Source organism: Molothrus aeneus, chromosome W, assembly GCF_037042795.1.
Source record: "Molothrus aeneus isolate 106 chromosome W, BPBGC_Maene_1.0, whole genome shotgun sequence".
NCBI lineage: Eukaryota > Metazoa > Chordata > Aves > Passeriformes > Icteridae > Molothrus > Molothrus aeneus.
Window position 1 is genome coordinate 2,416,293 of NC_089679.1, and position 14,373 is coordinate 2,430,665.

The window sequence follows — 14,373 nt, forward strand, 5'->3', positions numbered from 1 at the left end:
GGGCTTGAATTGCTGTGGGGAGGAATTCTTGGAATTCCTTTAATTCACTTTACTACAGTTAAACATAAATCACCATATCATAGTTCTTCTGTGTAAAATGCTACACTTGTTGCAAACAAAATCTTAAAATCTCCACAAACACCACTATACAATCTGAGAATTAAATTACTACAATGCGGGGGAAGAACTACACAAAATCACTGGGAAAGGGCATATCTCTCAAAGTGCTTACTTTTCTCAACACAACACAGCATACAATAATTCAGCATTTACTCACATCAGCTTTCTCTGGACACAATCAAAATAACAGCATACAGTGAAATTCCGGAGATCAAGTCCAAACTCCCAGGGCAAAGGAAATCCCTGAGCTCGTATCACGGTTAAAATGTGCCAAATCTACACAAATCACCAAATTTAAACACAATAAATATCTTCACTGACGTTTCTCCACTTGTTCCACTTCTTTGCAGGTCACTCCCTGCCCCTACAGCCTGCCGCAGCCGGCGCCTCAAGCCTCACCCGGCTGCTTCAAACACAGGTAGAACTCACCCTCCCGCGCTATGGGTGAACTTACTTGTTTGCTCTCTCTTTCATACGCTACACACTCATGATTACAGACACATTACTATTAACTACACAATGCATTTACCATACAATGATACAGTGTCCGGACAATACACACACACACGCACACACACACACACACACACACACACAGGTTCACTCGACCTATCCCCAGGGTCGCTAGCGGCCGCTCTATCAGACAGTGAACCTCCGTCTCTAGTCCAAGTGCTCTATCCGCTGCATCTACAGGCTGAGCACTCAGACATCTCTGAGTGACTTATTCATCCGTCCTATCTCTCTTTTCTCCCGGGGGTCCCTCAATACATACCGTATCCTCCGCATACCAGCAGGTCTTTGTCTGTCTCCGCAGAAGGCAAGCCAAGATGAGCAGAGCTCCTCCGGGAAAATCCCGGGGGCGTGCCTTGGAGGTCCGTCTATCCCTTCTGCCCCTGCAGGGACAGAGACGGTCCCATCTGGGGTGCCAGAATGTTTTGCGGCGATAATCAAAACCCCACAACTGTTGTGGAAGTTGTAAAGCCGGTATGTTTATTACAGCGCTGGATGCATGTGGGAATCATTCCCCTAAAATGACATGCATACCTCTGGGAACTTCAGGTCTCTTTTTATCTCCCTCTCAGATACATATGCTTACAATTTCACAATAGGTTCATACATATTCATTTTTACGAATTTCGCGTGACATTTGCTGCTAGTTCTTCTTTATCAGAAAGAATTCCTAGGTCAGGCTGACCTGCTCTCACAGAAGTCTCTCTGTCACTCTCTATCACCCTCTGTCTCTCCCCCCTTATCTCTGTCCTTCACTGAAGCAACTTCTCTGAGCCTAGGTTCTGCAGTCAGGCTAAATAGCTATGTTTTCTGAACACAGACTCAACTCAAAAATGTACATTTCACCTAAATCAAAATGGATTTCTACCCTGGAAAATTTCTACTTTGCCTCAGAAGATCCCGTGGAAGAAGAAGACAGCTGCTGTTTCTCTGGGGAATCCCGTGGAGAAAGCTGTACCGGTGTCTCAAAAACTTCTGGATTATATCTGGGTAGCAATGCTTGGCTTCTCCCTCTGGGCGAAGCATCTCACCATGGAATGTTATAGTTCTTATCAGTCATGCTGTTACATTCAATAGTCTGTTATCAGCAGATGTCCCTTTCGGATGGAGGTGTGAATGTGGTCACTCAAAGAGAGAGATAAAGCAAACTGCCCACTTGACAAAGGTAATCTGCCATACAGATAGTAATTGAAAACAACTTGCATTGCAATCTTCAACAGTCAGTCAGCCCAGAAGCTAGTTAATGAAGCTGGGCTGGATTTCTTATTTATAACTGGATTAATGCTATCTACAGATCAGCTTGCACAGCAACAATTTCCCTAATCTCTTTCCAAGGATACAAATCAGAATATGATTCCCAATCTGCCTTTTCCCCTGGAATAACCGATCCACTTGGAGAGGGCCCTTTGTGATCAGATGTGAAATCCTGTTGAGTCTCCAGCAGGGATGACATAGGCTGAGTTGTTCCTGGATTGTTTGCCACAGAATTTTGCACTTTCTTACTACATTTATTCAACCTTCTCTGTTAATAGATCGGCCATAGTTATGAGTTGGAACATAATCAAGTTTCTCCCGAGACATACCATCCTTTAATAAAGCCAGAAACATTTCCTTATGAGGAATTCTGTTTTCACTCCCCTTATAGCTATCTCAAGTGTCTTGATTTCCTGCACTTCCCCATGGGCCCCATTTAACAAGGTTACTCAACTGCTGCATTTTCTCAATTACTTCATCCAGGGGATTCCCTGTCTCCTAAATCAAGAGAGCCATGATTACATTTTTATATGCTGGTGGAGCCATCCTAATCAGTTTATTTCTGACAGTGACAGACAAAGCATTCCGCATTGTAGAATCAGCATCTCCAATAAAGATAGCTGATCTCATTCCCTCCTTCTTTATTTATTTTATACAGTCTGGCAAAGTATACCACTGATGTTCAGATCCTATCCATTTTCTGTAGGGTATTGAGCATTATATCCTTGAGCAGCCAAAACTAACAAATCAGTATTGTGAACATTATTCCAAAATGCATCCCGCACAAAAGAAGCTGAGCTCAAAACTAAAAATTTCTTAGAGTTCCCTGAGTCTAGGGTTACCCCAAATGCTCCCTAATAGTGCAAATGCACCATTCAAGAGAGGAGGGGTTTCCCTGCTCTTTACCTAAACCATTCAATTATATAATTTACTTCATGCTGAGTATAATCCTCTGTCACATCTCTGCTAACATGCTGACCATTCGCTTCTGTCCTCTCCTCTACTTCTATCTTTCATCTCCGTGCTGGTCACACATCAACAAATTCATCTGGGGAACCAGCCTGATGCCTTAAGGAGCTGGAACAGATGCTAGATGGAGTTAAGAGGAATAAAGTGGATATTTCTTGAAGTGTCTTCAAAGGCCACACCCTGGCAGTACCAGAGCCACAGTCGTGGCTCTGCCCAGGTGACTCCAAGATGGAAGCAAAAGAGGGCTTGATCACAGGATCTCACATTTTAATAAGTTTTAGTCCATTTGCATATAGGAGTTAACTGTCCAATTAATAGCTTCAAATTATGAAGTTTCATCCTCCTTGCTTACTTTCTCGCCCTCCTATTTTCACGTTGTTTATGCTTTGGGCCCGAAGTTTGAAGAGATTGTCCGTAAGTCCCCAGCTAGAATAGGATTGTTTTGTCTTCACCACCCTGTGAAAAGATCCTAGTAACACAATATAAAGCTTAAAGCTGCACTAATACTGCCTCCTGCTGGGTTCAGGGTGTCTTCCAGCAGGCCGCATGGGTCTGGATAGCGCAGTCCTCTCCGGGACAGACTGCCCAAGTACCCAAGCAGTTCTCAGCCACTGGCAACCTAAGCAAGCTTAAGTGATATCAGCTCTTTAGTGATTATCAGCTCATTGTGATCTCAGCTCTTAGCTTACTAGGTGCCGCAGGCAGGCAGACGCAGGGGAGAGAGAAGTCCATTTGGAGTTCCACAGTGATGTCTTTATTGAGTCTTCTGAGAAGGGTTCCAGTGACAGCTCTTCTACCAGAACCAGGCTAAAACAGCCCTTTATATAGGATACAGGGGGATCAGAAATTGTCCAATAGCAAGGGTTAAAGGAAAGTGACCTATAGGGTTACAGAGAGATAAGCAGGTGTCCAAAGGCAGAAAAGGGTCTTTCTAGCCCATTCACCATGACTTAGCATTTCCTATCTTTAGGCTTCTGCTCACCACGGGGCCCTTGCAGGCCCTGTGCCTGCTACACTGCACACCAAAACAGAACAGAAAAACTTAAAACCTAAGGTATCAAGCCTCATTGGAATCCATAGAATCCTAATTATCTCCATCCCATTTATTGGGATTCCTCTGTACACCTGCTTCTGCGATCACCGTATGCACTTGCTTGTGATTCACTTGCACCCTTCTTTTCTTATACTTCTAATGAGCCACTTGAACTGCAGCCTTCTTGGCTACAGTCTGGTAAGTGTCCAACTTATCAGTAAGCAGTTTGTTTTGACACTGTAACATTTCAATTTAATTCTGCAACTCAGACATCTGTTGCTTCATGTTAGAGCATTTCAACAACAACTGTTCCTTCTGTTGGTGTTTTTTTTTTATGTGCTGTTAACAAAATCCATCCTCATTTTCCCAAGCCCACAAGGTCTTTTACTTTTTGAGTATGCAATTTTTGGATACATTTCAATACATCCAGTGGTTTAGCTTCTTTTAACTGACTTCCCCATTGATCACACAGTCCTCCAACCTTAGCCCACTCAAGAGCCAGTGAACTATGGGGAAGATCTTTCCATCCAGGAATTTCGGACAGGACTGATTCCTTAAATTTAGATTTCTTACATTTAGATTTAAAAAGTGGCATTTTGTTCTGATCTAGCTAACTACATCAATTTTGTTATGCTGGTGGGTAGGGTCAACACCAAAGACACAGACACCAACTTAAGGAATCGTGTAATTTACTATGATGCAAAACTGTAAAGAATTGCAAAAGGATAAGCTAATCTGTCCCAGACGAGTGTGCTCGTGATCGCCTGAAAATCACCAACAAGGGTATGAGCAAAAGTCAGATTCAATATTAAACTACAAAGCTCAACTTTCACTCTACTTACAAAGGACAACTGAGGCACAACAAGGGAAAGCAAGCAACAACAAAACCAAACAGAATCCAGGCAATCAAACCAGAAATTAATTGAAAACTACCTAGGGGGGTGTGTGTGGTGTGTGTGTGTGTGTGTGTGTGTGTGTAAAGACAGTGTAAACAAGGGTGAAAAGGAATGCAGCCTAAAGCTTAACAACACTGAACAGTACTTTAACTTAACTCATACCTTAATTTATAGCCAAACCTTAACAATCTAACAGAGAAATAACACTTAACAGCATTTAGCCTAAATTGTAACTATAACTTAACCTAACTTCCAGATTTGCTATAGGTGTTTTCAAAGACAAGGAGGCCTAACAAGCATTTTCTCAGATCACACTGCAGCCTGGAAAGGAGTGGGGAAGGTGAGGGGGGGGGGGGCAACAGGTGCAGCAGGCTAAGATAAGAATTGTTTCTCATCCTTTTCTCTGATCTTCTCACAGCCTTCCCCAGAAAAATCCTGGGAAGGTCATCTGTTGCTCTCTGTGGCCAGAGAGCTGCTGCCACAGGGGGGGATGAACCACCACATAAGCAATGCACCTTAACTTTGTACAAAAGATTGCCTATAGTGATTAAGAGATACATCACTAGTGACTGTAATACTTTACTCCTTCATCCAGATCTGCAATCAGCAGCTGGGGGAAGCTGTCACAGCGAAGTACTGGAGAACCACTCCCGGTAACTGGGAAATCCTGCAATGCATCCACCTTTGCAGGCAACGAGGCTTCTGACTTCTCTGTGAGAGTAGCCCAGCTTTTATCATAAACAACCTACCATTACTTCTAATGCAGGAACATTTGGTTTTATTCTCCTGCTGGATTTCTCCTAAAGCCTGGCCAGGGCCCAAGGAGGAACCAAGGGAGTTGTCTTTGATCCTGCACCCCCAAACAAGGCCAGATGTGGCCTTGTCCAGTTTCTTAATTTGGAAAGGTAAATGCATATTTCACCAATGAAAGGTTACATATATTGTATTGCTATTAATACTTCATTGATAAGCAGATGCGTATAACATTTGGTTGGAAGGTTCATCTAGAGGTCAACTTTGGCTCAGGGCCTGTTGTTCAGGTCTTAGTACTTCACAGAGGAGAGAATATATAAAGAAAGGATCATGAGTTAAGGACAGTGAGAGATCACTCACCAAATACTGTTACAGGCAAAATAGGCTGGAATTAGAGATATTAATTGAATTTATTACTAGCAAAATCAGAGCAGAACAATGAGAAGTAAAATAAGACCTTAAAAACACCTCCCCCCCCCCCCCCTTCTCAGGTCTACCTCCTCCTCCCCAGTAGTGCATGGAGACAGAGAGTGGGGGTTACAATCAGTTCATCACATGTTGTTTCTGCTGTTGCTTAGGGAGATGAGCCCTTTCCCTGCTCCAGTGTGGGGTCCCTCCCATGGGAGACAGTTGTCCATGAACTTTTCCAATATGAGTCCATCCCATGGGCAACAGTTCTCCACAAACTGCTGCAATGTGGGTCACTCTTCAGTGGCTGAAATCCTTCAAGTACAGGCTGTTTCAGCACAGGGCTCCCACAGGGTCACAGCCTCTTCTCAGGCATCCACCTGCTCCATCATGGGTCTCCTCCATGGGCTGCAGGTGGGTGTCTGCAACCCTGTAGTCTTCCATGGGCTGCAGAGGGACAGCCCACTTCACCCTGGTTTTCACCATGGGCTGCAGAGGAATCCCAGCTCTGGTACCTGGAGTACCTTCTCCCTCTCTCTTACATGGGGTCATTGGTTGGAGACAGGGATGACACAAACTCTCAGAGATACATGCGACAACAGCATTGGTTTATTATGGAGGCCTGCTTATATAGGGGGTTTGAAACTCCCAGGTTAAAACAGCTGATTGGTTGGACTCTCTCTCCACTCAGATCTCTGGCCAGTGGTGTGCCTGCATCTAAGCTTGAACAGGGTTGGCTGAGGGTCCCCTGTAGAGGTTTGAATCCAACCTATCCAGGGACTTGTTACTGTGACACCCTTCCTTCTCCATTGGCATTGGTGTCGGCAAAGCTGTTCCTCTCACATATTCTCACCCCACTTTCCTCTGCCCACAATTACATCTGCACAATAACTGTTTTTTATCCTTCTTCTTAAATGTGTTATAACAAAAGGCATTACCACCATTTCTGATTGGTCCAGACTTGGATCCAGATGGCATCGGATCTCCTGGACATGGAAGGAAGCTTCTAGCAGCTTCTCTCAGAAGCCACCCCTGTAACCCCCCCACTACCAAAACCTGGCCATAAAAACCCAATACACACTGATGTCCATCAGGACTGAGCTATTGACTACTACCCTCTGGATTCAATCATCCAACCCATTCCTTATCCATTGAACAGTCTCTCTAATTTAAAGGGAAGGATGTTGTGGGGGTCGATGTCAAAGGCTTTACAGGAGTCAAGATAAATGACACCTCTAGCCCTTCCCTTGTTCACTGATGTAGTTACTTCAACATAGAAGGCCACTAGGTTGGTCAGGCAAGACTTGCCCTTGGTGAAATTGTGCTAGCAGTCTCAAATCACCTCCCTGTCCTCAATGTGCCTTAGCAGAGCTTCTAGCAGGATCTGTTCCATTATCTTCTCAGGCATACCAATGAGACTGACAGGTCAGTAGTGCCCAGGGTCCTCCTTTCTACCCTTTTTAAACATGGGTGTAGTGTTTCCCTATTTCCAGTCACCTGACTGCCATGACTTTTCAAATATCATGGAGAATGGCTTGACAGCTACATCAGCTAATTCCCTTGGGACTTTGGGATGCATCTCATCAGGTCTCATGGACTTATGTACAATCAGGTTCCTTGGGTGTTCACAAACTTGTGTTATGACCCACGCCACAAGGCAAGAGTAACCCAGGTTCTTGTTGATAGATCCCTTGGGGTGGATTAGAATAAAATGACACTGAATGATTGGTGCTTGTAAATATATGGATGTAAGGTTTATTTTAGAACAATTTGGTTGCAGTGGAAAGCGGGTATGTAGCCATTTTGATTATTACTATCTATAGTAATATAGCAATATGAAAGCATTAAAATATCACTTAAGAAAATGTATAAGGGAAAAGAAAGAAAGAGAAAGAAAGGATAAGAGCAGAAACATATGTAATATATGATATGTATAAATTCATGCTGAGGCTACAGTAATCTCGCCTGATGAAAATCCTGGCATACCAAAGGAGGGTTCCAGGAAATTCCCTCTGATGAGATTACAGCGATATGCACCAAAATCCTAGCCTGAATATTCATCTCCAGAAATGTTGATTCCAGAGAATTATTCTTCGGACCAAAGCCCACCAATATGCATTCAATATGCATCATCGATAAGATAAATATGTGTCTCCTAGAATGTATATTGCAAGAGATTTTCCTCTAACAAAGTGAATTATTTACCAGTTTCAAGAAACTCTCTGCAAGAGGGACAGCAAGAAAGGAAAAACTACATGAATATGCTAAAAAGATAAGATCAACAATAAGAAAGCAAGAAACCCTCCCTGGCCACCCTCAGAGGTTGGAAATGTATAAAAAAGACTTTGTAAGAGCTGTCTCTTTGTAATGTTCAGAGGAGAGGAGCCATAGTGCCCCCTCCACACTGTTAGCCTGGTTCAGCGCTGATCTGATCTTTGCTTGTGGCCTTTTTATGATTGTATTTTAATTATAGAATAAATTCTCCTCATTAATCAAATTGGCTAATTCATTTAAAACATATAATCACCAATGAATGTCACAGTGAAACTTGGTTGTTGCAATTAATATGTCCATTGGTCGAAGTGATGGTCGTAGTCTTGTCAAAGTGATGGTCACCATCTTGATCTGTCAGGGTGGACAAAAAAGCCCATGAAACACAAAATACAATGGGTTAATATATGCTCATGCTAGGTGAGAACTCCCAGGTACTTTCCCTGGGGGGCTGGGAGCTTTCAGTCCTGTCTTGGGGTGACTTTATGATATTCTATCCCCTGTTATCTGCTTTATGCCCATATGCCCAGACATGGGTACTGTAACTTTAAGCTAGGTCTAGGCGGGGGGGAAGATGGGGGAATTCTTTCAGTGGTTTGTGTTTAAACACACATCCTCCCCTGTTTTTTCTCAGTAGAGAGAGGGAGTGATTTATTAAAAATATGGATATTGATCTAGTACTGATATCCAACTGTGGCAGACAAAGACTCTCTAACAGTTTAAAGTTAGAAAGTGTATGTTTATTGTGACACTGGGCAGCGTTCGGAATAGCTCCCAAATACACACCGCAATTTGCAGGTGATTACAGAGTCCTTTTATCTATACAAGTATTGAATACCCAAAATACAAATGCATATTCATAACTTTGGTACATCCCATTCCCCGCTTGGTATGGTAATTAGTTCAAAAGCTATTAGGCATGCTTAGTTTGTTCCTTGAAATGGGTCAGTGGTCCCTTTCATGGGGAGGGGTCCCAAAATGAGGAAGTAAATGAAGTCTTCCTCGTTCTGACCTTTCTACCTTTGCAATGCAAATATGACAAATGAACCCTTGGTAGAACTCCCATTCCCCGTCTTCAATTGGTTTCAGAACAGAGGAGGCCTACAATTGTCTTATGTTCCTAAAAGCTATTATTTATCAGTTTCTATATTCTTCATTATAGACCCAGCTAACCAAACATTATGTTGACAAGCAATCAATTATTAGTTAACTACTAACTCTTAACTTCATCAAGGCCTACCCATTTATTTTGATTAACTCCAATAAAGCTTATCTTTAACTAAAACCTCAGATCCTCTAAAATCCCTAAATTTCTTAAAGTTTATGTCTCAGGAGAGTTAATCACTTTGCTTTTAGCTAGTTTCTTTTTTGTTAGCTGAGGCAAGAAGTTTTCCCAGGACTTCATACAGCTTATTTGTTGACTTCTGTGGCTTTTTCTGGACCTGTTCAGCTTTGCTCTGGTCCAAGAACAGACCATAGCCGGGAGCCAGTGGGGAGGCCCTGGGATGTCGGGATGTCACATCCTGGCTCTGGACCTCAGGAAGAGCTAAGCCACACCTACAGAAAGAACTCTGAATCCACCAGCTTTCTCCACAGTGAGAAGGTTTTAATAATTAACATTATTCTTTTTTCCCATGCCTGTGTGCACTCTGTGTGTGTTAAATAAACAGGTTTTTTTCACTTTCCTCCAAGAAATTACTTTCATTTGGTGGGGTGACGCAGTGCCAAAACCTGCTTTCTTTAGAGGAGACATTCATTTCAGGATGTTTCCTCCTAACTTGTCTCAAACCGAGACAAGTCCTCTGGTGAAAGGCCTCAGAAATGAGTCTGGACACACTTTGGGAGCCTTTGATGGTTTATGATGTCATCGTTGAGTTACAGACAGCAGAATGAGCAACACATACACCCTAGGTCTCTTCAGAAGGCATTAAGCAAGCTTTATTACAAACTCCCCATATTTAGAAGCAGGATCGTTCACCCAGTGTGGTAGGCATAGGGACAGGCGTTCGGAAGATTTCGGGCTGTGACGGAAAATTACAGGAATCCTTCTACCCCTCTCCCCATAGATAAGGATCACCCTTGGAATGTAGCCAAACGTGTAGCCCCCCTAACCTATGGATGCCAGTAACTTTCCACTCCATACTAACCCTAGAAAGAATAGCCAAACCCCTGTCTGACGTAGAAAAACCCCTTAGTCCATAAATACCCTCGAGACCCCTCAATAAACGCCTTTAACCGTCCACCACATTGGTGTCAGCGTCCGTTATTGGCCACGAGGGATCCCAAGGAGGAGATCGCAGTGCTGGACTCCGATACCAGGTCATCGCGGCCTTCACAAGAAGGCAACATAGTGGTGCCGAAACCCGGGACGAAGAGTCTGGGCGACGGGAGTACTCCTGGCCAGGGGACAGCACTCACAGAGCCAGATAGCGAAGCAGGGGGACGCCCCAGGACCCGCGATTCGTATGGAAGCGATAGCGAAGGTCGTAAGTTTGATACATATGCAATGGGGAATCAAATGTGAGCTCAGGAATTTTAATCTCGCTTTAACGAGACTCCTAGAACTCGGGGTCATTGGTCGACCCATAGATATATTGCACTCTGAGGTGTGGCAGAAATGTACTGTCGCGCTAGCAGAGGACACAAAAGCCACAGGCAGCAGCAAAAGCCTGAAAGCGTGGGGGAAGGCAGAAGCAGCCCTATGCAAAGCATTAGAAGAACGGGAGACGTGGAACGCTGCGCGTTCCCGTCTGTTAATCACGCCACAGCTGGGGGAGGGGGCGATAACGCGAACCCCCCCCGGTGGCGACCCGATTGAAAACGGGGAAACGCGGGGGCTGGGCGCATCCCATCCCTCCCCGAGCCCAGAGCCCCCGGAGCCCCCGGAGCCCCCGGGGGACCCCCTGACCCCTTCGGGGGACCCTCCGGGACCCAGACCACCTCCGGAGCCCCCCGGGGTGCCCGCGGGCTCCCCGCCCATCCCTTCCCCGCCGATAGTCGACTTAGCGCAAGAAGCAGAGAGACGCGCGCAGTCCTTTTGGGAGGGATTGGCGGCAGAAGCCCGAAATATCGAGAAAGCAGGCGCGCGGGCGGGCGGCGGAGGGGATCCGCCGCCCTACCCGTTTGAATATGGCGTGGGTGGCCGGGAGGAGGGGTGCAGCCCGTCGGCCCGCGGCGGGAAGAACCCGGAAACGCGGCCAGCCGCGGACGCGCATGCGCGGGAAACCAGCGCTGAGCCCATGCCCAGCCGGGAGCCGTGGATCCCAGCAGACGCGCATGCGTGGGGGCGCGACAGTGGGCGGGCACTCGCTCGGGAACCGTGCCCACTGATGCCACCGTATATGGGAGAGATCCCTCCCTGCGGGAGGCAGGGCGAACCCAGGGGGCGGGAGCGGCACCGCCCCCGAGGGGAGGAGCGGGGCCGAAGCCGAACAAAACGGCAGCAGAAACCGGAAGTTCATTGGCAGTCGACTTCCGACTCTGAAGGGAGCCACAGCTCCCCAGATCGCTCTGCGGAGCCCACCAAGTCCAGCAGCGACTCGGAAGCAGAGAAAGCAGAATCAATGCGGTTTCGGACGAAACCAAATAAAACTTTCAACACAGTCGAGAACCAGCCCCAATACGAACTCACCGATTGGGGTAAAATCAAAATCGAATGCGCGGGATGGGCGCCCGCAGCATCGGTGCATGCCTTCCCGGTGAGAATTACAGGACCCCAGGGGAACCAGCAAAGAACATATACTCCCGTTAATTCCAAAGACGTTCAGACAATAGTAAAAGCTATTTCAGAAAGAGGAATTAACTCAGGGGTGGTCTCCACTCTCGTGGACGGTCTTTTTAGCAATGATGATTTACTCCCTTTTGATATAGTGCAAATAAGCCGTATGCTTTTTGAGAGGGAGGGGACGTGCGGGATTCAGCCCCCTCCCGCTATGGATGCGGGACGGCCCATCTATGCCAACCCATAGTGGAGCAGGGGATCTTCATACCCTATGCTCCCACAGGCAAAAGCACACAGAAAGGGAGAAACATGACCTACCCCAAACCCTTGCCCACAAGGGTCACCGACGTCCCGACTGGCGATGAGGAAGCCTTCCAGATAGGCCGCTCAGCCAGGTCAGGCTCGGACCCAATCCTTCGCATGTTAGAAGCTACCTTTCTATCCCTGAATGAATCTAACCCTAACCTAACTGACTCCTGCTGGCTTTGCTACGATGTTAAACCCCCCTTTTACGAAGGAGTCGCTTTAGATACCCCCTTCAGCTATTCCACAGCCGATGCCCCTCGCCAGTGCAGATGGGACACACCCCGCAAAGGAATTACCCTGAGTCAAGTCACAGGTCAGGGCAGATGCTTTGGCAATGCAACCCTAGCTAAGCGGAAAGGCGACGTCTGCACCGAAGTAGTTGAGCCTGACAGGAAGAATAATAAGTGGGTAGTCCCATCCGCATCTGGGATGTGGGTTTGCCAGAGATCTGGAGTGAGTCCCTGCGTGTTTCTTGCCAAATTCACTAACTCTAACAACTTTTGTGTTCAAGTTCTGATCATCCCTAGGATCCTGTACCACTCAGACGAAGAGGTGTACCACCTTTTCGAAGAAAACAGCCGGCTCCACAAGAGAGAAACACTAACAGGTATAACTATCGCAATGCTGCTCAGCCTAGGGGCGGCTGGAACGGCAACAGGTGTCTCAGCCCTAGCAACTCAACACCAAGGACTGTCCCAGCTGCAGATGACCATTGACGAGGACCTGCAGAGGATCGAGAAATCCATTTCCTTTCTAGAAAAGTCAGTCTCCTCGCTCTCAGAAGTGGTCCTGCAGAACAGGAGAGGACTGGATCTCCTGTTCATGCAACAAGGAGGCCTGTGTGCCACCTTGAAAGAGGAATGTTGTTTCTACGCTGACCACACAGGAGTCGTTAGAGACTCCATGGCAGAACTCCGAAACAGACCGGCTCAGAGACAGAAAGACAGGGAAGCCCAACAGGGCTGGTTCGAATCCTGGTTCAATCGATCACCATGGCTAACCACCCTAATTTCTACCCTAATAGGTCCATTGGCAATGCTGCTTTTAGCTATTACCTTCGGGCCATGCCTGCTGAACAAGCTAGTCTCATTCGCTCAGGCCCGCCTAGAACGGGCTAGCATCCTGTTCGTGGGACAGCAACAATTACTGTGAATTCAACAGGGAACACTGCCAGTCGCGAGAGACTTGCCTGGCAGAAACTTATTCAGGTTTCCCAAGACCCTTTTCCCTAGTCAGATCTCAACCTCCTACCTCATTTCAGTGCCTACGTATAGGACTACCTCGTTCATTTGTGAAAGAGGGGGGGGAAGTGTGGTAGGCATAGGGACAGGCGTTCGGAAGATTTCGGGCTGTGACGGAAAATTACAGGAATCCTTCTACCCCTCTCCCCATAGATAAGGATCACCCTTGGAATGTAGCCAAATGTGTAGGCCCCCTAACCTATGGATGCCAGTAACTTTCCACTCCATACTAACCCTAGAAAGAATAGCCAAACCCCTGTCTGACGTAGAGAAACCCCTTAGTCCATAAATACCCTCGAGACCCCTCAATAAACGCCTTTAACCGTCCACCACATTGGTGTCAGCGTCCGTTATTGGCCACGAGGGATCCCAAGGAGGAGATCGCAGTGCTGGACTCCGATACCAGGTCATCGCGGCCTTCACAAGAAGGCAACAACCCAGAACCTGGTTGGTCCTTAAAACAACACCTTTCACACCATAGGTTGATTAGGAACAACATGTTCTTGTACATCTCTTTCCATAAACATCACATACGCGCATTCCACATGTTCACAAACAGTAGGTGCACAGACCGAGATAAGAATTGTTTTAATTCTTTCTCATAGTTCTCACAACTTTCCCAGAACAATGCCTGGGAAACCTATCTGTTTGGCTCTCTGACCAACTTGTCACATCCACATTATGACACCTTCTAAGACATGACAGCTGCCTCTCACCTCTGTGCAGTTCTGCCCCATCAGAAGGGATGAATACCCTTAGGCCTATGTTTAAATTTCCCATGTGAATGTGACCTTCCCCAGGGGCTGGGGGGGATTTTACAATTTAGCCAGTTTTTGTAAGGGAGGACAGTTGTCATGGTAAAAAGCACCATCCTATCTCTGCAGGGTCTGC

General features: G+C 46.3%; 1 protein-coding gene across 4 annotated transcripts in view; it reads left to right on the forward strand.

Annotated features, from left to right (window-relative positions):
* LOC136568524 (CBP80/20-dependent translation initiation factor-like) overlaps positions 1-14,373 on the forward strand; it is a 442,202-nt gene that overhangs the window by 105,247 nt on the left and 322,582 nt on the right. Inside the window, exon 2 of one of the 4 annotated variants that reach the window (XM_066568536.1) lies at positions 8,152-13,814. The exons of 2 other annotated variants lie outside the window; for them this stretch is intronic. In XM_066568536.1, coding sequence (XP_066424633.1) covers positions 10,680-12,182 — 1,503 coding nt within the window. In that variant the 5' untranslated portion in view covers positions 8,152-10,679 and the 3' untranslated portion in view covers positions 12,183-13,814. Of the gene's footprint in view, positions 1-6,902; positions 13,815-14,373 lie in introns of those variants that run through there. One more of the 4 variants, XM_066568534.1, reaches the window with a different exon arrangement.